Source organism: Bactrocera dorsalis, chromosome 2 (assembly GCF_023373825.1).
Source record: "Bactrocera dorsalis isolate Fly_Bdor chromosome 2, ASM2337382v1, whole genome shotgun sequence".
In the NCBI taxonomy this organism is placed as follows: Eukaryota; Metazoa; Arthropoda; class Insecta; order Diptera; family Tephritidae; genus Bactrocera; species Bactrocera dorsalis.
Genome location: NC_064304.1, coordinates 9,105,496 through 9,131,734, shown reverse-complemented (window position 1 = coordinate 9,131,734; position 26,239 = coordinate 9,105,496). Strand labels below are relative to the sequence as shown.

At 38.3% G+C, this 26,239-nt stretch overlaps 1 protein-coding gene across 21 annotated transcripts in view; it reads right to left on the bottom strand.

Moving 5' to 3' along the window:
- Window positions 1–20,572, bottom strand: part of LOC105233740 (microtubule-associated protein tau) — a 32,460-nt gene extending 11,888 nt beyond the window's left edge. For 8 of the 21 annotated variants that reach the window (XR_007421860.1, XR_007421859.1, XR_007421857.1 and 5 more), the window contains exons 1-8: window positions 20,444–20,572; window positions 16,014–16,833; window positions 15,771–15,814; window positions 11,870–12,056; window positions 9,939–10,141; window positions 9,010–9,195; window positions 4,978–5,016; window positions 4,304–4,459 (exon numbers count right to left, since the gene is read on the bottom strand). Coding sequence is in view for 15 of the 21 variants with exons in the window: in XM_049449752.1 (XP_049305709.1) it covers window positions 4,304–4,459; window positions 4,978–5,016; window positions 9,010–9,195; window positions 9,939–10,141; window positions 11,870–12,056; window positions 15,771–15,814; window positions 16,014–16,833; window positions 20,444–20,461 (1,653 nt within the window). In the remaining 6 variants the exon portion in view is untranslated. The remainder of the gene's footprint in view (window positions 1–4,303; window positions 4,460–4,977; window positions 5,017–9,009; window positions 9,196–9,938; window positions 10,142–11,869; window positions 12,057–15,770; window positions 15,815–16,013; window positions 16,834–20,443) is intronic. The other 13 variants (XR_007421861.1, XM_049449755.1, XM_049449757.1 and 10 more) reach the window with 6 other exon arrangements.
- Window positions 20,573–26,239: the final 5,667 nt, after the last annotated feature.

Below are 26,239 nucleotides of genomic sequence, written 5' to 3'. Positions count from 1 at the left end.
AGGCATCTCCGGAGTCAACATCTACGTAGTCAGCCAAGCAGCAATACAAAAAGTAACCTCATAACGCATATCGGCCAGTAGTGCCTTAGGAAGCAGGTCAGCATATGATAGTGTTGCAAGCTCCTTCACTTCTACTGGGAGCCAGATCACAGCATCGAGGGCTATATAATAGTGGACGATATGGCCAAGAATGGTGTACGGCCCGAAAACGTGATCAATATTGGAATTGTCTATATGACGATCTGGAAAGAAGCATGGTTAAGAAAATCAAAACCCGATGAAACGAGCTACCTGAGTGCAAAACTAAAAAAGTCATGTGCAAAACGGTAAATCTTAAGTACACAAAACTCCTATTGGCACTCAATAGAATCGAAACTGACAGTCTGGTGGCGACACTTGCCCGCAAAATGGTGCTGATAGATCGAGAAAATTGCAGAAATTATCTACAGCAAGGCACCAAAGAAACAAAAGAGCATTTCTTGTATACTTGTCCCGCATTGGATTACGATGTAAGTATCTGGGGTCCCCACAGTATGATACGCTGGAAGAGATTTGGATCGTGAGGTCACAGAATCTATTGAAATTCTCGTCAAGCTCAGACATCCTAAAGGATGAGTACTCCTAATGGACCTAGTAACTGTACTCCATCTGGTATCGCAAGGACCAAGACTGGTCTTTGCGTGGCTCATTGGCCTATTAGATTAACCTAACCTAACCTTAAACTAAAAGTAAAAAAAATATTATAATATTTTTTCATTAAATTGAAGGTTTGTTTGCATAATTAGAGCGATTTGATTTGGGTCAAATAAAGACAGTTTAGTTCCTTAACTTGTTGCCATTTTGAAGGTAATTTTATAATTCCACTCTCGTAGCTACATTCGTTCCTCTTGGCCAAAAACTGGATCGCTCGAAGCAGAATCATTCGCCATACACACAAACAAGTAATATTCGCTTGATGCCAGTTCCGGACTACAAGGTGAATACAAAAGTATCCCCAACCAAGCTCTTCAGGTTTCTAGTGAGTTATTAGGGATGTATGTGGCCTGGTATTGCCCTGCTGGAACACAATCCTCTTCTTTTGGTCAAAACTGGCCGTAGGGAGCAGCTCATAACAAATGATTCGCTGCCGACTCCACCAAAAACAACACAAAACCTTTCTGACTGTCAATCTTGCCTTGGTTACCATTTGTAGCGACTCAACCCAGTTCGACCTTGTGTTTTCGCCTCTATCGAAGTAGAAGTGTAAGATGTGGGGTGTTCTCTCTATGACGCGTGCTCAAACAATAACGAGTCAAATAATCACAAAACCGTCTGAGAAGTTTTTTTTTATCACGAAACCTTATCGCCTTTTCTTTCTAATGTCATATGGAATACTGCGTAATACATATTGAGAAATTATGGGTATCTTTTTACTAGACGTAGTATTATAAAAATCACCCCCATCAAAGAAATGATTTTAATTAAATAATTTGGTAAGGTTCGAGGTGTGGCAGCAAATCCTATTGAACATAAAAATTGCATGGGTATGGGTACTCGATGTCGGTGGAACAAGTTGTTTCTTGTAGTAGCGTTATAGAAATTTTCGAACGATTTTAGAAAATATCGCTTCGGAAGTAGTCCAAGGCCAATATATTATATAAGACTGGAATGCTTACATCACGAATATCAAACTGTCATGGAATCGTTAGATTTAAATACAGAATTGAACGCGAAAGTGTTATATATATAAGTAGATATGTATATTAAGGAAGGTCACAGGTAATTTGGTGGGGAGAAGAGACTTTTATGTATAATACTTAACTTACATATTTAAAAAAAAAAATCCTATCACATTTTTTACTCTTCTTGAACTGCAATATTTTTGATGTTTTAAATTCAGACAAGTCGAATTAAACTTTTTTTAATATGAAGAAAAATTGTTATTTTGTTTTTTCATAAGTCCTGCATACGAATACACACATAAAAAATAAAAAAATAATATTAAGTAAAAACTTACCAAAATCAAAATAAATAAATTATAGTGGGAAGTAAAGGGTAAAAACTGAGAAACTTGAGTTTAATTTATGAGTTTTTGCTCGACTCCGATAAGTCTATTGTGGGCGGCACTGCTTTCTATTCATTTTTAAGTTGTTAGTGCTATGATAAGCTTATGTTGATAATCATTAAATTAGTAGACCGTTATTTAGAAAAAAAAGGTTATGGACAAATTTTGTAAATATTTATTGTTATAACTAATACAGCGTAACTTTTTTCGAATTTCTTGCAATTTTTAAGTATATCCACTAAGTACTAGTATTTTAGTAATGTTTAGGTAATTTTGTTTTAATTAGTAATCAGTAATGTAATTATGTATGTATTTGTATTGCTTTAAGGTGCTTTTATTCAGTAAATGCTACGCTCTGCTTTTGCCTCAAAACGCTAGTAACCGAACTCAGCTTGCACCAATTAGCAAACTTTGCATTACTTTTCGGAAACAGGTGTGCGATTACTTACATATAGATGTATATATGTATATGTGCGCTAAATTCGCATGCGTATGGTGAATATGAGTGTCGTTAGTGTAGTTGTGCGAGCTTATTAATACTTAATTCTTTCTAATTGCTAAGCAAATTAGTACTAAAACAAAGTTGATTGACTATTTTTATAAATTTTTTTCGGGTTTGAATTTTGTAAAATTATTTTTGAATTTTATTTTCTAATTAATTGTCTTTTTTTTGTTTTTGCTTCTGTTATGGTTCGGAAGTTTGTTGCATTTAAATGAAAAAAAAAAAATTTTGAACTGTTCAATGGAGTCGCCGGTATAACGAAAGCAAGCCACTATTGCGATACAGGGTGCATGGATGTCGTTTCAACAGATGTGATACTAAAAAAACTCGTACAATTGAAATGAGGAGCGGTTTAAGAAAAAATAGTTTTGAAAACAATTTGGTGAAAAATATTTCTTATTTTAAATTTGCAATTTCTTTTAACACCTTCTATTAAGAATTAAAAAAGAACATTTTCTCTTGGAAATAAAAAAAAAAAAAAATTTTTTACTTTTAATTTAAAATTCTCTTAACTCTTACTCTTGAAATTTTCCAAAAAAAAAAAAAGAGTTTTTATTTTAAATTTGCAATTTGTCTTAACAACTTCCTTACAAAAAAAATTAAATTTTTCCATTTATCTTAATACCGGCTCTTAAGAATATTTTGAATATTTTCTCTTGGTAATTAGAAAATAAAAATGAGCAAAATAAAAAAAAATTTACTTTAAATTTGAAATTCTCTTAAGACCTTCTCTTAAGAATTAAAAAAAAATATTTTCTATTAAAATTAATACCTTCTCTTTAATATTTCTAAAAATGAGATAAATGAGAAATTTACAATTTCTCTTAACCCTTTCTCTTAAAAATTAACACAAAATATTTTTTATCTAAAATTTTGTAATTTCTCATTACACCTTCTTTTAAAAATTTATAGCAAATATGTTTTTTATTTTCAAGTTATAATTTCTCTTAGCACTTTCTCTTAAAAATATTTAAAAAATATTTTTTTATTTTCAATTTAGATTTTCTCTTAACACCTTCTCTTAAAAAATAAAAAAAAAAATTTTCCTTTGTAACTTCTCCTGGCACCCTCTCTTAAAAACTTATATTTTTTTTGTTTTTTCAATTTATAATTTCTCTTAAGACCTTCTCTTAAAATTTTCTAAAAAAAAATATTTATTTTAAATTTTCAATTTCTCTTAATACCTTCTCTTAAAAAAGAAAAATATATTTTTTGATTTCAATTTAATTTCTCTCGGCCCCTTCTCTTAAAAATGTATATTTTTTTTGTTTTTTTTTTTCAATTTATAATTTCTCTTAGCATCTTCTCTTAAAAATTTATATTTTCTGTTTTTTCAATTTATAATTTCTCTTGATACCTTCTCTTAAAAATATATGAAAAAAATATTTTTTTGTTAAAATTTATAATACCTCCATCTTTTCTTTAAAATTTATAAAAAAAAATATTTTTTATTTTCAATTTCTAATTTCTCTTTACAACTTCTCTTAACACCGCCTCACTTCAATTGCAGAGTAAGTACTTTTTGATTTTTTATTACTGCCAAAACCCAAATAACCAAAAAACAAATTCTAAAAATTAATTAATTTCGTAAATTATCTTAAACGCATAAACTTTACTTATTATATAATCAAAAATGAAGTAGGTGAAACTTAATGCCAAAAACGAAACGAGAATTATAACTAAAAACTCGTATTTGCTACAATTCCAATTCCAAAATAATTTGCAAGTATCAGAAATGTTAATCACATGGTGTTTACCTGTGTCGGTGGTGTCAGTGCAACTGTATGCTCAACATTTTTCAGATAGTCCTTATCATCGAAAATTTTTCGCTCCCCACCACCGGGCTTGTGCTTAATGTTATCCAAAGAGCCCACTTTGCTTTGTGCCTTAAGTTCTATCTTTTGAGTTTGTATCTGAAAAGTACCCGATTTGGTTTTGTATTGAAAATCTATAATTTGCAAAATTTTAACACACAGCAGTGTAATGTGGACACAAATATTTGTTTTATTTTTGTTTTTTTCTTTTGTATGGGTTGAAAAAGAGACACTAAAAAATTAAACGAAACATGAAAAAGAGTGAGATTTCAAAGTTACGCAGAAAAAACACCTAAAACGGCCAAATGGTGCAAAGAAAGTGCGAATTTTACGAGTACGAAATACTAAAATTCTAAGCGCAGAATGATTCAAAAATTGTGGTAGAGAAAATTTAATAAAAATTTGTTGTAAAATATTGAAAAAAATCCGCAACACACTTTGCTACTCATCTACAGCGCCTGCTTGTGAGCTGTTGCAACGTGTTGTGCCGTTAGCTTTACATTTGTATGCCAAATTTATGAAATAATAATAATACGCTAAGGACAGTACACACAAAAAAATAAAGTTTTGTTTTTCATTTTTTTTACATATTTATGAAATTCACACAAACTACTTACATCCTTGGCGGTTGTGCTTTCCTTCAAGATTTGCGATTTCTTACATTAATTTTATGTTTGTTAAGTTTTACGAGTTCGTAAGTATAATTATTTTGTTTTTGTTTTTTTTTTCAAGTAATCATAATTATTGTCGTTTTTTATTGTGATTTTAGTTTGCCAGTATCAATCAATCAAAGTTTGTTTAGTTTCGGAACATAAAATGCAGAAAAAGAGAAGAAACAAATGAAGTACCATAAATCAAATACTAAGGAAGTGTTAAATAAAACGAATGCCGAAAAACGCTACAGCTCATAATTATAAATTAAATTCATATTTATGAATATATATACAATGACATAAGTACATGTGTAACTAAATATTTTTAATGCGCCTATTATATTAGCAGTCTTCGATTCGCCATTTTTTTACTCGCTACCGCTGTCCTGTCAAAAAATTTTCATGTATGTAAATGCGACAAAAATGTTATCGAATTTAATTTAATTGCGGATACCTCATTTGCTTGATCTGGTATACTATAGTTTGTTCAATTCACTGGAGAACAACACTTGGCGAATCGAAGACAGTTATTATTATAGTGGCCCTATAACTCTATTCCTGCGGTGTGCCAAGAAACAACAACTCATCAGTTTAATGAGAGATCAATTGCCGAATTTACCATGATGACAACGCTCTACCATACTCGTATGTGTCCACACTAGGACCGAACAGGGTATCAAAAATTTGCTTCATTAATGTTTGGTCACAAGCCTGGCGGAGTGCTTTTGAGATGGAGTCCACAAATTGCCAAAATGATGGCAAAATGTTTTAGTTTCGAATTTGCAATACTTTGAATATTTTTATTGTATGTGTTTTTTTTCAATAAATATTCAATTTTGAAGAAAAAAGCAGCAGGAATATAGTTTTGGACATAGACATATTTAAGTCTTAAAATATATTTATAATACACTTTATATGATTGTCACTTGATAGTAATTTTTTATATTTTTTGTTATTCAGATACTAGCACTAGATATTATATTTTAATCTATATTACCTCAAATATAACTGATAGTTAATAAGCGTAGAATATTATTTATCTAGTAATTATATACATATTTCTTTTTTTGGTGATAATCACTGACGTCTAAAATCAATAAATAACCAGATCGTCGAACGTCATCCGCTCTTTTCCTTTGCTTTGGTTATATAGATGGAATATGTAATTTTAACAATAAGTTTTCTCTTGACAGTGAAAGATAAACTTTAACGGACTTTCCAATTACTATGATGTTCAAAAGATCGAGCTTGTAGTTAGATATATAATGAAGATCCTAAACTAAAAAACAACACATTAGGAAGTATAATCCATTTGACTCCAAATGAAAGTGATTCCACAACTACCATAAGATTCCATATACATGACTTTTATAAGCGATAATACCCAGCATTATTATTTGGGTTTATTGTATGATCATCATCAAAGCACAAATAGGAATTTTCAAATTTTAATTAGTCAGTAATTTATTGATTTTGAAGTGTGAAATTCTTATTTCGGCATTTTAGTTGATTTTGGTCTCATTTGTTAAAATTTTTGGTTGATTTTGGTCTCATTATGTGGAAATCGTAAGTTCATTATTAATCCAGTTCCATCAAATTTGCAACGTTGTTATCTTTAAGGAGTTGAGTAAATCCGTCGCAATTTTATAATTAATTGTTTATAAATTAACAAACTTAATTTATATTAAAACCTCAATATACTACAATTTACAATGAGCTTATGTATGTTAAAATGTTTATTATAAATCCCTATAGCGATATCTACGTGGTAATAAAAGAAAATATTCGAAACTTCATAAAACAAGCTTCACAGTATATTTATTCTCATTTCGGGAGACTCTTGCATTATTTTAACCGACTGCGACCCAAGGACTCCTACATTTAACTAAAAGTTTTATCAACAATATAACAACATGAATAATATATAATAACAAGAAGTTTGAAAAAAAATGTGTTAAAGTCTGACGAAGACCAATAATTTTCTTAGACATATTATATTGTGACAAAAAAGTACCCTGAGTTGCTAAGTTGGTAGGAGTTTCCTTATTAACTATGTCATATATGAACGAGATCTGTCAGGCAGTTTCTTTATAGCAGCAGTTTAAGTTGGTACACTTCAGTAGTCCGTTGTGATTTTTACAATGAAAAATGTAATTTGTCTCAAATTTTGTATTTCTAACCAAATTTCGTGTGCGGAATGGTTGGGAATATTGGAAAAGGCTTACCGAGATTCAGTTTTATCAAAAACACAAGCCTACGAGTGGTAAAAAGCCTTCAAATATGATATAGAGATGAAGACATGCCTCGAGACGACCTTCGACCTCTTCAACTGATGAAAATATTAAAAAAGTGAGGAATATGGTGTTTGAAAATCGTCAGGCAGGTATGGCAAGAGAATGTTTTTGGCGGACATTTTTGATCAGATACGCCGCGAAAAAGAGTACCGTAAACAGGTTTCTTTAGACAAGGCGAATCCCGACCCCACACTCACGGAAAGCAAACAAGTCAACAACCATTGAAATGTAGTGAAAAAACGAACCGAAACCAAAAAGGCCACACAAAAGCTGCTCAAAAATCAAGGTGATGCTCGTTGTTTTTTCGTGGTTTGGTGCATCATGAATTTATTCCGGAGGAACAGACGGTCAATAAGAGTTCTATTTGGCCAAATTTAGGCCTTTCCGTGAGAACATCCGTCTTAAATAAAACAAAATTCGCTGAAGGAGCTGAAGTCCACCCCATAAAGCGCTTATGAAAAGTGTTTCGAAGAATGGAAAAATTGTTGACATTACATCTGGTGGAGACTACATTGAAGGTGACAAAATAAATATTGATGAAAAATTAAATGTTATGCGTTTTATTTACAAAATTTCCGAGTCCTTTTTTGTCACAAAGTACTATTAATAAATATATTGTATAAGTATAGAGCTTAAACTTATAATTTAATTTGTCTTTAAAGTAATTTGAAAGTAGTCAACACTTTCCGACAGGTAACAATGGGAACGAGGCATTTCAAAAATTGCAATTTCTGTTCCAAAATTATTTGACATCGAAACTTTTTCTAATTGCTTAAAAGCGGTCTTTCAAAATTTTTATAAATTCTTCATATTGTATGAAAAATATACCCTTGGTCGGCTAGTATTTCGAATTATTCGAAAAAGATTTTAATGAGCGGAAGAAGTTACCAAATATTAATGTTCCTACTTGTGGGTAATTAAAAGAAGAAACTGACCCATAATAAATTGAAAAGGAAATGAGGAATTCGCTGTTTCAATTATGCCCAACTCTATTGTTACATGCCGGACCCTATGTTTGAAGCCAAACTCACACAGTTTTAAAGATTCTAACTTGTTTCGGAATAGATTAATATAAATAAATTTTGTAATTTGAAACAATTTAATTCTATTGAATATCTCGATATTTTTTGCTCCTAAAACTTCGCTTTCTTTCATTAAAAAATACAAATGATTTTTACTGAAACTTTTCTTCTTACAAATACAATATGAATGATTATCCAAGTATGGTAAATACCTAAATTATCTAAAAGCAATACTAAATCTACTTATGCATATGTATATAATACAGCTTATACAAGTATATTTACAGTTAATTTTCATTCAAGTTGAATTACATGCCAGCAACGCTATAAAACCAATTAAGCTAAGTACGCAGCCAAAACTGAGTAAGAAGTTATCAAACCAAACACATTCAAATTTCAACGCAGAGCCAATTCGCTTTGGGCATGCAAATTTTTCAAAAATATGCTTAAATACAGAAATTGCTTGACCAACTTCAAAACGAGCATATGTATGTATGTACATAGCAGAGCATTCCATTTTAATACAGATAAATCGTATGTAGTAGATTAGAAAATGTAACTCGAGCATGCTGCCGAACCATTCAACAAATACAATTGTACTTATGTATGTTTGTAATCGCCTGACTGTATCGATATTAAAATTTTTTCAAATCTTGTTTGCGCTGTTGCGAACACCTTACCTTAATATCACCACCGCCCGGAGCGTGCTTAACATTATCCTTCGAACCGACTTTCGGTTTGGCTTTGTCTTTGAAGTCCGTTTTAATTGTTTCGATCTTCTTATCGCCACCACCCGGCTTATGATTGGCATTCTCCAAGGAGCCAATTTTCGACTTGGCGTTCCACTGTAGCTTTGTCGAAATGATCTGTGTTGCCCATAATATTACAAATTAAAGTATAAAGTGGCATTTTTGTATGGTTTAAAACTGCTAAATACATATATAAGGCTATGAGGGAGTATTAGAGTATAGAAAGTTGAGCTTAAGCTCATCAACGATATATGATTTCAAGAAAAAAAAATTCTTCAAAGAATTTTTATGTAAGCTTTTCCAATTCTCTTACATACTATATCTGTAGACAATCTTTTTTATATCGAGCGCCGCAAACTAATCGACCGTTAAAGTACAACATATGTTCAATGGTGTCTCAAATCATAAAGCGCTAATCGGTAAATCAATCAAGTGTGAAATTACTTCACCACAACATTGTATGTATGTATGTTTATGCGAGTAGTAAATGTATATAAGATGAATGATAAAAGAAAAAAGAGACTACAATTCTTAAAAGGTGAGAATTCTCAAGCCAATAGTTGAAATCATACGTATACTATATATATACTATATATATAAGTAAATGTGTAAATCGGTGATTTTTTTTAAGTGTATTCAAAACTACAAGTATATTGAAGACACAAAAGTTGCAATTCGCTAAACTACAATTAGAAATAAATTTTCGTGTCTTTTCAACTTAAATGTATAAAAAAAATAGATTTTTAGAAGACTTAAAAAAATTGCAAAATCTTCTTTCACCTACTTGTTGCTAAATCGCTTACTTGATTTTATTATTTATAACTATATGTATGCTTTTATATTAGATCTCTGCATCTTACCTTCTTTTCACCGCCACGTGGCGTGTACTTGTCATTTTTCGCCTCAATTCTGGGCGCGGCTTTTATTTCGATCTTCTTGCTCTCGATTTTGACATTCCCACCGCCTGGTTTGTAGCCAGCATTATCCAGCGAGCCAATTTTGGAACGCACGGCTTTGAGATTGGGTGAAGGAGCGTGACCGACTTGTATTTTATTCATTGGTACTGTGGAAAAATAAATTTTTGAATAGTTTTCTTATTAATTATGTTTTATAAGATTTGTAAATATATTTCAAGAACAAGTAAAAAGCTTTACTTCGATTGCAAGCTATGATACACTAGAGATCATTTAAGAACTTGCTTTTGATCGGCCAGTTTTTATAGCAGCTATAGTATATAGGTATAGTGGTCCGATATCTCAAGGTTCTGACAGATGAATAATAGAGGGGAGAATAAGCTGTGTGAGAAAGAATTTGTCTCAAATCTTGTATTTCTAACCAAATTTGGTGTGCGGATCCGTTGCGAATGTTGGAAAAGGCTTACGGAAATTCAAAGACGGTCGAGAGATCGTTGAAGATATGCCTCCTTCTGGACGTCCTTCGACTTCTTCAACTGACCAAAATATTAGAAAAGTGAAGAATATGGTGTTCGAAACTCGTCAGGCAGAGAGATGACAAGAGACCTCGATATTTCTCGTGAGTTCGTTGAAATGATTTTAGTGAATATTTTGGGTTCTTGCTCGACTCGTCCCGATAAACCTGAACTTTTTTCAAAAAGAATACGATTTCGACCGAATTAAAAGCCATAGTCGCAATGAATACCATCGATCAACCAATGTATTCACCAGACTTGGCTCTGTGTTTCCTAAACTGAAATTGCCGCTCCTTGGAACTCGTTTTCAGTCAATCGAAGAGATATAACCAAATTAGCTGAAAGAGCTGGATCTTCGACTCCACTTCATGGCAAACTTAATATACCATGGGTATATAAGAAATTGTTTAAAGAAAGTTTGAAATTGGTGTTATGCTCTCTTTTACTTTTGTCTGGTAAAAGAAGGCAAGCTTGATCTCTAGAGCGAACTATAGAGTTCATGGGTCTAAAGTAGAAGTTTATTATATAATTTTTAGTCATATCATTTAACCATGTTCGCTCGACATATTTTCCCCCACGTAGCTGCTCGTATCGGAATAACCGAAATCGGACCGACATCACTCTATGATATATCTGGTACACAATATGTTCAAAATCAAGACTTTGTATAAAAACATTGAACAAGAATATCTCTATGAAATTCGGCATAACTTACATTACTTAAAAAATCTGAAGGAAAAATATGCGACTAATGTGCTAAGAGGTCTGTGGGGTCTTTGAGGAGTCCTGATTACGAATTTGAGTTTAAACATTTTCTATTATTTTTTATTGGCGTAGACACCACTTACGCGTTATTGCCGAGTTTTCTAATACATCCAGCTATTTTTGTCATTTTTATCAGTGGTGAAGGTTTGACCCCTACATCCACCTTAACTATACCACAAAAAATCCTACGTGTAAGAAAATTTTGCTATCATTCTCGATTTTAGTAACCCAAAATTACCAAGAAACAGTCTTCAACATCACAGTTGCAAAATTACTTTAAACTGTTGTTATGGTCTAAGTCAAAGCTACAAGGTCTGAACAAATACTTCAGTTCGGACCACTATAGCATATATCTGTATAAATATATATATAAGTATATATATACATAATATAACAGGAATTTGTAGACTACAGTTCATGAGTGATATAGACGACAGGTTCGTAAACTTTGAATGAAAGCTTCTTAACCTTTCTAATGAGGTTCTGTGAAAGCACTCAGTAAGAGATCTATAATTAATGTACTACCTTGTCTGCACACCATTTCAGAAAATTTACTTTGCACATAAAAAAATAAATAGTTGAAAAGCTTTCGCTCACCTTTTTTAACTGGCTCCGGTTCGGGAGTCTTCAATGACAAGCGATTTCGTGATGTCGAACGTGATTTGGACGATTTGTTCGATGGTGTTGCGCTCGGCGGACGTGAAGCGCCTGTCTTCTCGCCCTTTGAAGTGGTAGACGTCGGTGTCTTAGCCGGAGAGCTGGGCGAACCTGGGCCGTTGCGTTCCTAAAAATTAAACGAAAAGAAAAAAGTAGAAAATTACAAGTTTTCGAAGCGCTTGGAGTGCATAAATCCGTCGTCTCTTCATATATATAAGTAAATATATATAAATTTGTTTGCGTGATATTTCCAGTTCGATGCGCAAACCCCGTTCTACAACTACAAAACTCGAATCGGCTGTAATCACCAAATGCATTTTCTCGCGCATTTCAAATTCCGCGAAATTCCACGAAAATTCGCTAAAATATATATATTTTTATTAAATGCAGTTTTTATCGTGCGCTAAGCAGATTTATTCAACTTATTTTGCTACACCGCTTGTGTACACTTCGACATTTCGACTAAATCGAGCATTATGACTTCAAAGGACGAATGTGATTTTGCAGGAATTCCACATTGTTTTATCGATTCAACTCGACGCAAAGTGTACCACTTTTGGTTTTTTCTTATTTTTTTGGTGCAAAAGACAGTTAAATAAAATATCATGCAAAACAGAAGAAAAACGTATAAATATACACAGCACAACAACAGCAAAAACTGTAGCAAAAATGCGAAAAACATAAATAATAAGCCCACACCCTTCGCGCGCCTCACGAGGATGATAGTTTCGCGCACAGCTACGTTGGTGCCCCTCACCGCGTCCATTAACGATGTGCCGTTACATTCTCTACTCATCAATAAACATTTGTTTCGAATTATCCTTCATGGCTTATGTCGACTTGTTTGATTACTTGTTTTTTTTATGCGAGTTTTTTTCTCCGTCTTCGCTTTTTATTTTTGTTTCTACCAAGTGATTCTTTGCCGTTAGTTTTACTATACTTTTATTTAGTTCAGCGAAAAGTTTCTTGACTCCAAACTCAAGTTGCTCGCACACAACGCAAACATCCTTGTCGTGTCATTGGCAAGGTAAAAACCGTTACAAGCTGCCTGCCTCCTCTCTCTCTCTCCCGCTCTCGTTGCAAACAGACAAACAGTTATCGCGACGACAGTTCGTATCACCATGAACAGCTGTTGAAATTTACACACCTGTTCTGGCGTTGCCCTTTAACGGTATGTCGATAAGCCTTCAATAATATTGTTAGGGCACAATAGCGCACAATAAAATGCAAAATAAATTTATTAATATTTTATTACTGCACAGCAGTTAAAAATTGGTTTGCAAAAATAACTGTTTAGTTATAGCGCTGAGATCGCTCGTTCGACACTGAGTTTTAGAATGGAATGGAGGAAATTTTTCAACTACCGTTTCTCAGGCCAAAGCAGCGAGGCAGCCACCTCAATGAAGGCAGGTCAACCAGACATATCTACTTGTGCGCGTGTGTTACAGCTCCGTTGGTTTTTGGTATGTGTCGCATGTGGGCGGGTGAGCTATTGAAGCGTGGCGCCATTTCAGCGTTGAGCAACATCATTCAAGAATCACCGTTGTTCACCACAGCCACCTATAGTACATTTGTACAAACGTATAGATGAGCATAACTTTCGTGCGTCTGGCCTTAGGACGGATGCGTGTATGTGTGGGCCGCTAGTATGATATGTGCTGTGTGTGTTTGTAGTTGGGTATCTCAATCGCTTTTCTTTCATTTCGTTGTCTCAATTATATATATGAACATATATGTCACATTTTCATGATTATTCCGCTTACCTTTTAAGGTTGTGTTTAAAAAGGCAAAGAAATTAATTGAAAATCGTTTGCGTTTCCTTAGTGAAGTTACCCAGTAAGCAATTAACAGAAAACTTAAATTTTGAAGGCGACTGAACTTTACGATCTTCAACATTTCTTAAAGCTTGGTTTATGTTAGAAATCTGGTTTAATAAGATAAGGTGCTACTGGGAATAAGTTCCTCTATGTATATTAACGGCTGATCCAAATAGGTACTTGTTTTAATAGCCTTGTCAAGTTCAAGAGCGTCAAGAGCGTACTCGAAGACTGTGCAGAGTCAATTCGGCGCCGTTCGCGGCAACTCAGATTGACGTATGAAACGACTCGGTTAATTTTACGCCGAGATCTTAAATTTAAAGCGTATCGAATACAGTTTATGCAAAAATGGAAGCAAATTTCACGTTTTTGGCCGGTCGATTGGCCACGAAAATCGTGGGATATCACACCGTGAGACCTTTTTCTGTGATGAGCAAAACATCAGGCGTGTCTTTCGTCAGTTACCAGTCGAACTAATAATCGAAAATTGGAATCAACGGATGGACCATCTCAGATGTAGTTACGGCCAACATTTGAAAGAGATCTTCAAAACATTTTGTTGCCAAAGAATGTTCTTTCGAATGATAATAAACATTCCTCCTTAAATTTGAAATGTCTGTATTTTTTCTATAAAAAAGTAGGCGATCTCAAAAAGGATCACCCTCATCTTTGTCTATTGTGTTACCCTAAAACTCCTAAAAGATAGATCATCAGCTATTTAACGATCGGCGAACCGTTTTGTGCTTACAATAAACTTATTAAGGCAGCAAATATCGATCCTTTTAACTTCGGTATTGCAGTCTCAGTCCATCAACAGCTGAGCAATCGAGGAAAAAGTGACAAGACCACCTCGATTTCCTTTTTTCAGCTTTGGCAAAGAGCGTTCGACAGAATACTAATCGCGTGTAAACTTACTGCGCAGTGCCCAGCCAGAACACCTGTGTATAATTGTGACGAGATTGACTTTGCTAAGAGCCAGTAGTTCGGATGACCTCATACGGTTCAATCCGTGCGAGAATGATCGCCCAGTTGCACAAATTCTGGTTGTTCACTTGAGTTCTAATGGTCCAACACAGGAATGCGCTATAGTGGTTTGATGATCTAAAACAAGAGTTGATGGAAAGCTCACGACAGAAAACTCCACGTACTGTCCCTATCAACTTCGATGTCTCCGTTAACATGCTCACTGCACCCCTCCTCCAACTTCTTCGCCCGTTCACTAATACGTCGCATGTGTGTAAGCCGCGAAGGAAAGTTATGTGATGCCGTTATGTAGGTTGGAAGAAATGCAATCTAAGCAGTGGAGAATTTCAGTGTGCCTTTGCCTAGGGCAAGGCATAGTTTAAGTCAAGTCGATTTAAGTCAAATCTGAACCGTTTTGTTCAATTACGCATACTCTTTGGTGGCATTTTGAAGGTATTTCATAATGCCACTTTCGTAGCGAGGGTCCTATTGACAAATATTGGAGAGAGTCAATTTTCACAAGCTTCCGCAGCAAAATTATTCCTCATGGTGTCAAGTCTGGCCCATAAGGTGGTCTTTTGGTTTTGCAAAATTTTGACACTGATCTTGCGTAACAAATATTCATACAAATCTTACAATAGTATGAATCTCTGATGCTACTGAAACACACTCCTTTTGATGGACTTTGAGAGAATTTTTGATTGGTAGAAAAAGTAAGAAAACTCATCGAAAAAAAAAACATTTACCACTTACGTAGAGCATGTATATATATATATATATTTTGTTATAGCTAACAAAAGAACATCACCAAATATCTACAACTTTAAAGTTCGGAATTATATGAATATTTCTGACTCGAGGTTTAATATAGAAAAATGCTTACTGGGTTAGACCTAATCTGCTTATATATAATAATCGTTTAATTGCTGTTTGGTCAATTTGTCTGAAATTCGCCAAAAAAGTATTTGGTGTTTCGAAACATCCCGGATACATAAATACATACATATGCACGTCGAAATATAAAATAACGGAAACGCTTTTATGCTCGTAAATGCACTCACCTTCTCTTGAGTAGACTCATCAACACCGCTGTCATTGTCGCCCTCTGCAACGAAATGGTTTTATTAGTATTTAATTGAAAGAGTGAGAGGAGAAAATAAAAGCAAATAAGAAGATGCCCCAATACTTGCACAACAACGTCTCGAAAGGTAAGCGCTTCTATTTATACGTGCTTAATTTATGATGTATGGGCAATTTATAAAATTAATTTTAACTAACGCCTTAGCAATATTTCAAATTCTTACTGTGTACACCGTCTCTTTGTTGCTTTTCGTTCTCCGCGCCACCGCTGAGCATTTCCTGTATGCTCGACAATTTTTTCACACCATTCGCATTCACCTCGGCTATGGGTGCAAGTGTCTCGCCCATGCCGTAGGTATCTTTGAGCGTGTCCACTCTATCTTCCGACAGCGCTGGACCCATTGGATCTTCGTTCAGATTCGGCGTTTTACGTGGTGTTATCGCCTGACCCATGACCACATCATCGTCATCTTCATTATTGTTTGAACCGGCTGAGGGCGGACGTGGTGATGGTTGTTGTTGTGTGGGTGATTGCTGGTATGGCTGCTGTTGCTGTTGTTGCGGTTGCTGCGACGGCTGTGACTGCGGCTGTGCGTGTTGTTGGTAAGGCGGACGTGGCGGTGGTTGTTGTGCGCCAGGTGGACGTGCAAATGGCGGGCGTGTGGGTGGATTGCCCGGATAGGGATTTGGTGGACGACCGGTAGGCATTTGTTGTCCTGGTGCTCCGCCGGACCATGGATATGCGCCGGGCGGTCGTGGTTGACCTTGTCCAGGTGGACTCATCGGCCCGCCATTACCGCTCGGCGGACGCATTTGTATATTTTGTAATGGTGGTGGTGGTAGACGTTGGCCACCCGGTCCAGGGCCCATCAACAGATTTCCTCTGCTGTCTGTATTACGCAATGGTGGTGGCATTGCTCTGGGCGGCGGTCCACCGGGTGCTCCAGGCATATTCATGGGAGCGCGTGGTGGCGCAGCCATCGGACGTGGCGGCATGCCACCGCCGGGGAACGGTGGCCGTGGTCCACTTATGGGTGGTCGCATCTACATGATTTCAATTTGTGTTCGTTAGGTTTACGAGATAAATATATATAAATAAATGCTCTGAACATATGTTTGTATGTGCGAAGGACAAAAGGTATAATAAAATCTCGGGAAACCTCAACTTTATGTTTCTAAGCTACGAAAGCGCATAACAGTTCCGTTGTTTAGGCATGTCAAGCTACATAGTGCCCCACTCTTCATAGCTGTAGGTAGTTATATAGAGTATGTTGAGCTTGTTATAAATATGTAAATCTTGCTTGGCTGTCTACTGGCATTTGTCGCACGATTTAACCGAATTTGTTTATATTTTAATGGTATCGTATTTCGTGTTTCATCCAGTGACATTTTGGTGAAGAGTGGGAGATTTGACCTGAATAATGAATTGCGCTTGTAATCAGAGCTGAACGAATGACTACAAATCGCTTATTGATTCAACAAATGTTGACTTTTATATTCCTACCTAACAACACACACACATACACACGGAAATGTATACCAAAATATTCTTATTTGTTGCATTTTCAATGTATTGCTCAATAAAAAATTAGAATATATTTGCATTACAACCGAGCAAGTCCTGCAAAATGATTTTGTAACAACATTGCCTGTTGTGTTTCTTAACCCTATGCCACCATAAATCAACGTCGGCTGCAACAAGGTCATTATTACAATGAATATCGAAAGTACGATTTTTATTTTCGTACAATTTTACGGCCTCATTTGAATAACAAATTCTTGTGCACAAAATTTGCATGGCGGTGACACAAATCTGTATACAAATCAAGCGACAAAAAAGGGTTAAAAGCTCTGCGGAATATGGCGAAACGGTGGAAAGCTTCGATACAGGCTTCAATACATGTCACCTTTGTGTATTACGGAACTGACAACCGCAGAATGTTACATATTGCAAAGAACTATTGCTCTGTGTTCTCTGTGTCTTCTTATTGCTAATAAAAGCAGTAAAGAAGCAGCAAAGGCGTGAAAACTCATTATTAGATGTAATTGTAAATCGATTACAATTATGATTGCTATCTTCTGATCTTATCAGGCTAACTGAAAGTGCCGTATATATGTGTGGAAGGCACTCAAATTGAAGGCACGTGTTGTGTGGTTAAAGTAAACCTTCAACAGACACGTCTGTAAATTGCACAGCTATCGGATAATTTGTTATGTAGTTACGAGTATAGAAATTTCAATGACACATGTTTTGATATTTGGATTTTCTACATGAACCTAATTTTAAATAAAAAAAAGAAAACTCTCTATGGCGCGATAGCGACAGTGATTTTTGGGAGGGTCACACTGATACGATCCCTTAAGGAATGAGTTGAACATAGATATGTGAGTGTTTCTATCATGAAACCAAAAATTTTCTGAATTGTGCTTTGAATTACTTCATCAGTTTAGGTCTATTTTCATTGATTTTTTTTTACATACCATCTATAAAAATTCTACAAACCTTACTTCAAAAGCCGAATATCTCGAGAAGTATTAAAGATAGCGATTTTTATCTCGAAACCTTATAGCAAATAAAATTTCCAACAAATTTGTGATCTACATTTTTTCTATAGCTCCTGTCATTTACGAGATAAATACAAAAAAATGCGAATTTTTTGTAAAAATCGGGATTAGAGTTCCGTACTACCTCGCCTCGACTTTGTTGCACTGGGCACTTTTGTAGAGTGAACAATTCTGAGAAATATGCGTCTAAAGTCATAGCGATGCTATAAACTACCTCTGATCTGTAGGAATTTAAAGATAAAAACTCACAATTGTAGTGTATTTTCTATGGACAACTTTTGCAGGCCTAGGTCCAGTTCTTAACGTTAATATTAAGGGCTAAAATTTTCAGAGAACTTGTTTTAGGGTATTTCCAAAGAAATTTCGCGACGGGACTGAAAAAAATTAATATGTAGTTAAAAAAAACAACACCCTAATGCATATACTATATATAAATGATCAGGATGACGTGACGAATTGAAATCGAGTGACTGTCTGTCTGTTCGTGCAAGCTGTGCCTTAAGTAAAAATTAGGATATGATGATGAAACTACACATGTTCTTTTTCAAAAAAGTAAATCGCAGTTTTAAGATGGGTATAATCGGACCACTGCCACGCCCACAAAAGGACATTACCCGAAAACTTATACAGTTCCATAACTAAGCACTAGAATAAGATATAGAATTCTGATTTGGCACATGGGGTCGCAATGACTATGGGCACCTGTGCCCTGAAAATTTTGAAAAAGTGGGTGTGACCCAGCCCTCTAATGGACTGATGTAAATATTGGACCATGGACGTGGCGCCGCTCACATTTAGCAAAAATTACATTTCTCAGCACCTGCTCGACTGATTTCAATCAAATTTGGTACGTGGCATTCTTCACACATTCTTATCTCACAGCGCGAAATCGGACTATAAATATGTCAACTTCCCATATAACACAATTTTATATTTCATCTGACTCTTTCCTTTCCAGTGTACAGATGAAGAAGCAATTAATATAACGAAATAAAAATTCAAAAAAATTCAGTGTGTTCTATCTTATGCACCATAATTTGTTCAAATCCAACAAAAACTCTTCAAGTCATAAGACATGGGTTTAAATAGTTCATTAGTTTGACATGGAAACAAGTAAACAATCATCGGAATGGAACGAAATCAAACACAATTCGCTGAAGGAGCTGAAAACCATTCCAAAAAGTGCTTATGAAAAGTGTTTTGAGGACTGAAAAAATCGTTGGCATAAATGCTTATGCTACATATGGTGGGGATTTATTTGATTGCGCCAAAATAAATAGTGATGAATAATTAAATTTTTTTATTGTTTTATTAACTATTACCGGGTACTTTTTTATCACCCTTTATGTAATATATAGTAGTTAAGGACTAAAAATGTTATGAACTGTTTCATATTTTTAGCCAAGCCACTATTTGTGTTATAACATAAAAACATAATACGATTATTTAGATCCAATTCAGTTAAATATTTAATAACCATGAAATTTATCCTAATTGGTACATAGTTCAACTTATTAGAGGTTAGAGATACTCCGACCTCCACTGAGTTTTATAGCTTAATTATCGCTAATTCATAAATCTGTACCTTTCTAAACCCATTTTAACTGTGATTTGTAATTTTTAGGATTTATTTTTTCAGAAGATCGCTTAGATCTATAGATAAAGAATACTTTTCTCTGACTACATGAGTTTTACAAAAGTTTAGGGTCAGAATATTCACTTACAATCGTTCCAAGACTATGCAGATGCATTTCTTATTGAATAAAGGGATATAAAAAGATCTTTCGATATATATATATATGCTATCGTGATCCGTTAAACGCGATTCTGAAAAATCAGCAGTTTCTTAAGGGGATAAGGAGGTGTGCTAGATTTCAGTTCGATATCTCAACAACTGAGTGACTACAAGTATATCGCGTTTAGTGAAATATTGGAGTGAAATATTGAACTAATTCACATATTCTCAATAGTATTTGTAACAGTTTCAGTAAAAACTTTGAAAACTTAGTATGTCCTTTAGTAAACGCACATACATACATATGTTACTGTACATATTATTGACTAATTTAAATAACGTTTCACAACTTACCGCCTCTGCGTCCCCCATTATTGCTAGAATTCAAATGAATTCGACTTTTCTTTCAAATTTTACTATTCTATTTTTAATTTAAATTCACACAAAAACTTTGCACTTTTTAATTCTCTTTAATTCACTGTTTATTAAGTATTTATTTTTAAGTATTTTCGATGCTACTGTATAATTATTATTTATTTTTTGAAATTCATGGGCGTATTAAGATAGCGATCTCTGTATATAAACTTGTATATTGATATATCCATTTTTACAATAAAAAAATAAAAACTAAAAAATATATTACCATTGGTTTGTTATAAACATTAATATCTATAATTGGAACTAGGTCAGTCAATGAAATGATTTCACTTCCGCTTCTCTAAAGCACGCTCAAACTTCAACACACCAACAAGTTAGGCATTATGAAGGTAGCATATAAAACCCTCGTTGTATTTATAAATACACGGCGCTTCTCTACCCTTGCGCTAAGGCCCACTAATATCAATTACACATCAACGAAGCGCTGCCATCATTAATGTCCATTAATGCTTTAATCGACCGTTTGGGTGGTCGCTGCTATTGAGCGGGCCTTTGCGTGGGTCGCACTTTTCAGCGCGTTCAGACGTACGTATCTGGAGAGCGGCTGCTCCAGTATCTGTTTTGTCCGTGAGCCTTCTACGCTAGTGGTACGCCAGCGGATCAGTTTCGACTGAGGGTTAGTCGGGAAGCAGGATGCCTCCAGGACGGAAGAGGAGGACGAAGGCCCTCGCTGGAAGCGGAGAATCCGCCGCTTCAACTGTCGTGGATGACTCCACGTCGGGCGGCGAGAGCGAAGTAGCGGGAGCGACGGGAGTGGTAAGGTCTCCACCGAGGAGCAAGGCGCGGTTGGGGTCGCCGCGTAAAGACGACGTAAGCGAGGGAGGGAGCGGGAGTTGTGGCGGGAGTGCCAACGTGGCCTCCGCTGAGAAGGCGGTTACGCGTGCGGGGTCGCCGCGTAACGTTGGGGGAAATGCGGGAGGGAGCGGGAGTGCCATCGTGGCCTCCACCGAGAAGGCGGTAGCGCGTGAGGGGGAAGGCGAGGGAAGTCGTGGTGGAAAGGCCAGCGTGGCCACCACTGCGAAAACGGTTGCCCAACCGTCAAAGACGGTTGGCAAAGAATCGGGTTCCGGGCGTGCCAAAGAGGCCGCAAAAAAGCGGGAGTGCTCGCGGGGGGCAGTTGTTGTTGGGGGTGGGGCAGTCAGCCATGTCGCGGCTGCAAAACGAATTACGGGGGAGCTCAACGAGCTCGTTTTCGAGTCGAAGAATTTTGAGGTAGGGACTGCGAAGGGGCTGTTGGAGCTTGCCTCAAAGTATGAGGCGCTCCTAATGACGGTGATAACCGAGAATGCCCATCTTCGCGGTCAGGTAGATGCCCTTAGGGGGAGTTGTGGGAGATCCTCCTCTTCGGCGCCGAGCAGGTTAATGCCGGCTCCGTCGGCACCGATGCCTGCGCCTCCAGCACCTGTGCTTGAGGCAATTGCACCGGTGACGCCGAAGCCTGTGGAGACCTGGTCGGTTGTGGTCAGGAGTAAGGGGCCCGCAACTTCCTCTAAGGAAGTTATTCAGAAGGTGGTGAAGGAGGTGGGCCCCTCACTTGGAGTGAGGGTCCACGAGGTTAGGCCTATCAAGGGTGGTGGGGCGGTTATTCGCACTCCCTCCGTCCTTGAGAGGGAGAGAGTGGCGAGTAACAAGAAATTCGGGGAGGTGGGGTTGGACGTCTCTGTCAACCGGAAGTTGGGTCGTCGGGTGGTGGTCCAGGGGGTCCATACGGAGATCCCCCATGAAGAATTCATGGAGGAACTACTCCGGCTGAACCTCCAGGATTTCAGCCCGGCATCCCAGAGGACTGATGTGAGGATGGTCAGTCGTCCCTGGAAGGTGGCCGCTGATGGTAGCACCAATGTTGTCCTTGAGGGTACGGACAAATTGATGTCCGCCCTCTTGGAGGCAGGTCGGTGCTACATTAAGTGGTTTTCTTTCAGGGTGCGGCCGGACAGCCCCGTCGCTGGATGCTTCCGGTGTATGGGATTTGATCATAGGGTGGCTGAGTGTAGGGCTAGGTCAGATGTCTGCCGGAGGTGCGGTCAAGAAGGCCACAAAGCTGCCGGTTGCGTCAATGCTCCGCATTGTCGCAACTGTGAGTTTAAGGGTAGGCCAGCTGGGCATCTGATGATGTCAGCTGTCTGCCCTATCTACTGTGGCATTGTTGAGCGCGCCCTCGCCAGACACTGATGGGGGGTATTATCCAGCTCAACTGTCAGGGCTCTTATGCCGTAATGTGTGAGTTGGGGGGTTGTATGGTAGAGGGTGGGTGCGGTATTGCTCTACTCCAGGAGCCCTACGCCACCAATGGTGTGGTTCGGGGTCTTCCTGGGGGTTTTAGGGTCTTCACCGACCTTAGAGCTAACGCCGCAATAGTTGTGAATAATCCACGCTATGATTGCGTAGTTGTGGATTCTTCACAACTAGGTATATGTGTAGCGATAGATGGGGAGTTCGGTAGGATGATTGTCGCTAGTTTATACTGTAAATATAGCGAGCCCCTAGAGCCCTACCTGGGCTACATGGATAAGCTACTACTACTTGCGAGTAGTAGCCCATTTATCCTAGGGTTGGATGCGAATGCCTCGTCCTCGATGTGGTTTAGTAAGGTATCCCGGCATTCGTCTGGATACCAAAGCCACAGTCGAGGCGAGGCACTAAGCGAATGGGTGGTGGCTAATAGCCTCCACGTCTTGAATGAGCCGAGCGAGTGGTATACGTTCGATGGGCCTGGGGGCGTGAGCGACATTGACGTGACGCTTATGAACGAGGCAGCAAGTAGGGCTTTTAGTGTTAGTTGGGCGGTTAGGGGAGGGTGGGGATTGAGTGACCATAATTTGCTTCAAATTGTGGTTACCCCTCGATCTCCTCCCTCACCTTATGAGAGTCCATTGCGGCGATGGCGTACCGCTGGTACTGACTGGAACCAATATGGGCTCTCGGTTAGGGAAGCGGTACTTAGTATACCGCTTAGCGTGTTTGAGGAGCTGGGGGTCGACGAGCAAATTGCTCGTCTCTATGAGGTTGTTTGGGGGACAAATGATAGGGTCTTTGGTAGGTATGAGTGTTCCAAGATTAGTAAAATTAAATGGTGGACGCATGAGTTAACCTTGAAGAGGAGGACTGTCAGGCGTTTGAGGCGAAAGTTTCAACGTGCTCGACGGTCCAATTCGGATAGGCTGTCCCAGCTTAGGCGGGAATTTAGTTGTGCGGATAGGGAATACAAGGAGATGTTAGTTAAAGTTAAGGAAGATGAGTGGAGGAGCTTCGTTAGGGAAAATAGGAACGACCCCTGGGGTCAGGTCTATAGGATCTGCAGGGGTCGTAGGAGGGAGGATATCACCTCTCTTCGCGTCGGTGACACTCTGTTATCGTCGTGGAGAGAGTGTGCGGGGGTTTTGTTAGGTGCGTTCTTTCCTAGGTCGGAGGTGCAGGTTCCTCACGCACAAGAGGTGCCTGTCCCTCCATTAGATGATGGGGAGTTGGGGTACGCCTTTGGCCTGGTTAGGTCTAAACGGTCCCCAGGTTTTGATGGTTTGAACGGAGAGATGTGTAAAAGCTTATGGAAGTTCATTCCGGAATACCTGGAGGCCATTTATAATAAGTGCGTCTGGGAGGGATACTTTCCACGCGAGTGGAAAAGTGCTAGGGTTGTTCCTCTCCTGAAGTCCCCTGATAGGGTCAGGAGCGATCCTCGATCTTATCGGGGCATCAGTCTCCTTCCAGTACTTGGAAAAGTGCTGGAAAGGGTCATGGTGGAACGGCTTCAGGAGCTAACGCGGGGTATGTGGTCGGATAGGCAGTTTGGGTTCAGGAAAGGACGCAGTATAGAGGATGCGTGGTTTTTTGTTCAGAATGTCGTTAGGGAGAATGTCAACAAGTATGTCCTTGGCATATTTGTTGACTTCAAGGGGGCATTTGACTACCTAAGCTGGGATCGAGTGTTGCAACGGCTGGAGGAGCTTGGCTGTCCGGAAATTACTCTTTGGCGGAGTTATTTTTCGGACAGAAAGGCCTCTCTGGTCGGCATGAATGGGAGTGTGGAGATTGGAGTTGTTCGAGGCTGCCCGCAGGGTTCCATCTGTGGTCCATATATTTGGAACCTTATGATGGACACTCTGCTTGGGCAGCTCGAGCCACTCTGTAAATGTTGCGCGTATGCGGACGACCTTCTTCTTATGGTTGAAGGTCGCTCGAGGTTGGATTTAGAACGGGCGGGAGGAGATCTCTTAGAGATCGTTAATTCTTGGGGCTTAGGTGTGGGGGTTGACATATCGATGGAAAAGACGGTGGCAATGCTGCTGAAGGGTAGATTGTCGCCGTCTCGTCCACCGATTGTCCGTGTGAACGGGGTCAGCATCAGATATGTGACGCAAGTCAAATATCTGGGGCTGACCATAAGTGAAAGGTTGTGTTTTACTCCACACTTTGCGAGCGTGAAGGAGCGACTGCAGGCAACCGTAGGCAAAATACGACGTATTTTGAGGAGCGATTGGGGTCTCGGACGTCGTGCTGTCCGCACCATATATCGTGGCTTGTTTGTGGCCTGTGCCACATATGGAGCCCCTGTATGGTGGGAGGCAGCCACGACTGTCATGGGGTCTCAAAAACTCCTCTCAATACAGCGTTGTATGATGCTTGCTTGCTTGCCTGTATGTCGCACCGTCTCAACGGATGCGATGCAGGTTTTGTTAGGTGCACCCCCTCTTGACCTGATTGTCATACAGAGAGCTGTTGCATTCAGGTTAAGAAGGGGTTTGAGTGTGTCATTGCTGCGGAACGATTGGATTTCCGACGATGATGTGGAGAGGGAGGGATATCTAGGGAGCAAGAGGCTCCTAGATGATAGGGTTAGGTGTAGGTGGCAACAACGTTGGGACAATAGTCCTAACGGCCGAGTGACGTACGAGTACATTCGGGACGTGGGGTTCGTTGAGGATAACCCAGATTTTAGATTCTGTCTAAGTCTGGGTTTCTTGTTTACGGGGCATGGGCCTCTGAATGCATTTTTGCATCAGAGGCACCTATCAGATACGTCAGGGTGTTTTTGTGGGGCGGAGTTTGAGAGTTGGTCGCATTTAATTGCGGAGTGCCCGATGTACTCGGACATTAGGGATCTGGGTGGTATGGGGATTAGCTGGACTGATGGACGATTAGATGTTAGTGGTGTGATCTCCACTAGTCGGAATACCGAACAGTTAGGGTTGTTTGCGCGTGAGTTATTTAAGCGGCGAAGGCGGTTAGCTGGAAATTAGGGTTTTAGTTTTGTATGAGTGTTAGGTGTTTGCGTTGGGGGTATTTTATGTGTTAGTGGGGTCCAACCTCACCTTCTTTGCTGGCCACCAGTCCGGAGCAGTATGGAAGCTCAACTGGTAATAGCTTCGGCTACGACGTCTGACCGGAGACTTAATTCTGGTACCACGGGGAGCAGGAGCCCTTGGAGGTAACTCCAACCTGCTCATGCGGACTGGCCCCTCGGGGAGTATCGTGGTGGTTGTGGTTGAAACCCAAATCGCGGGAAGAACTGACTTTGTCAGTTGAATGTGGAGTTGCATTGCAACCGGGTGCCGGACCCAAAGCACGGCAGAGGTTTTAGATGGGCCTCGAACCCTACCAAGGTGGTTAGTGTGTCCATTCCACACTGCCAATTGGTACTGAAAATGCTTAGCATTCTCAGGGCGCTGATCAACGCATTGATTTGATCCGCTGTGCTTTTGAGCGCCGTGGAGT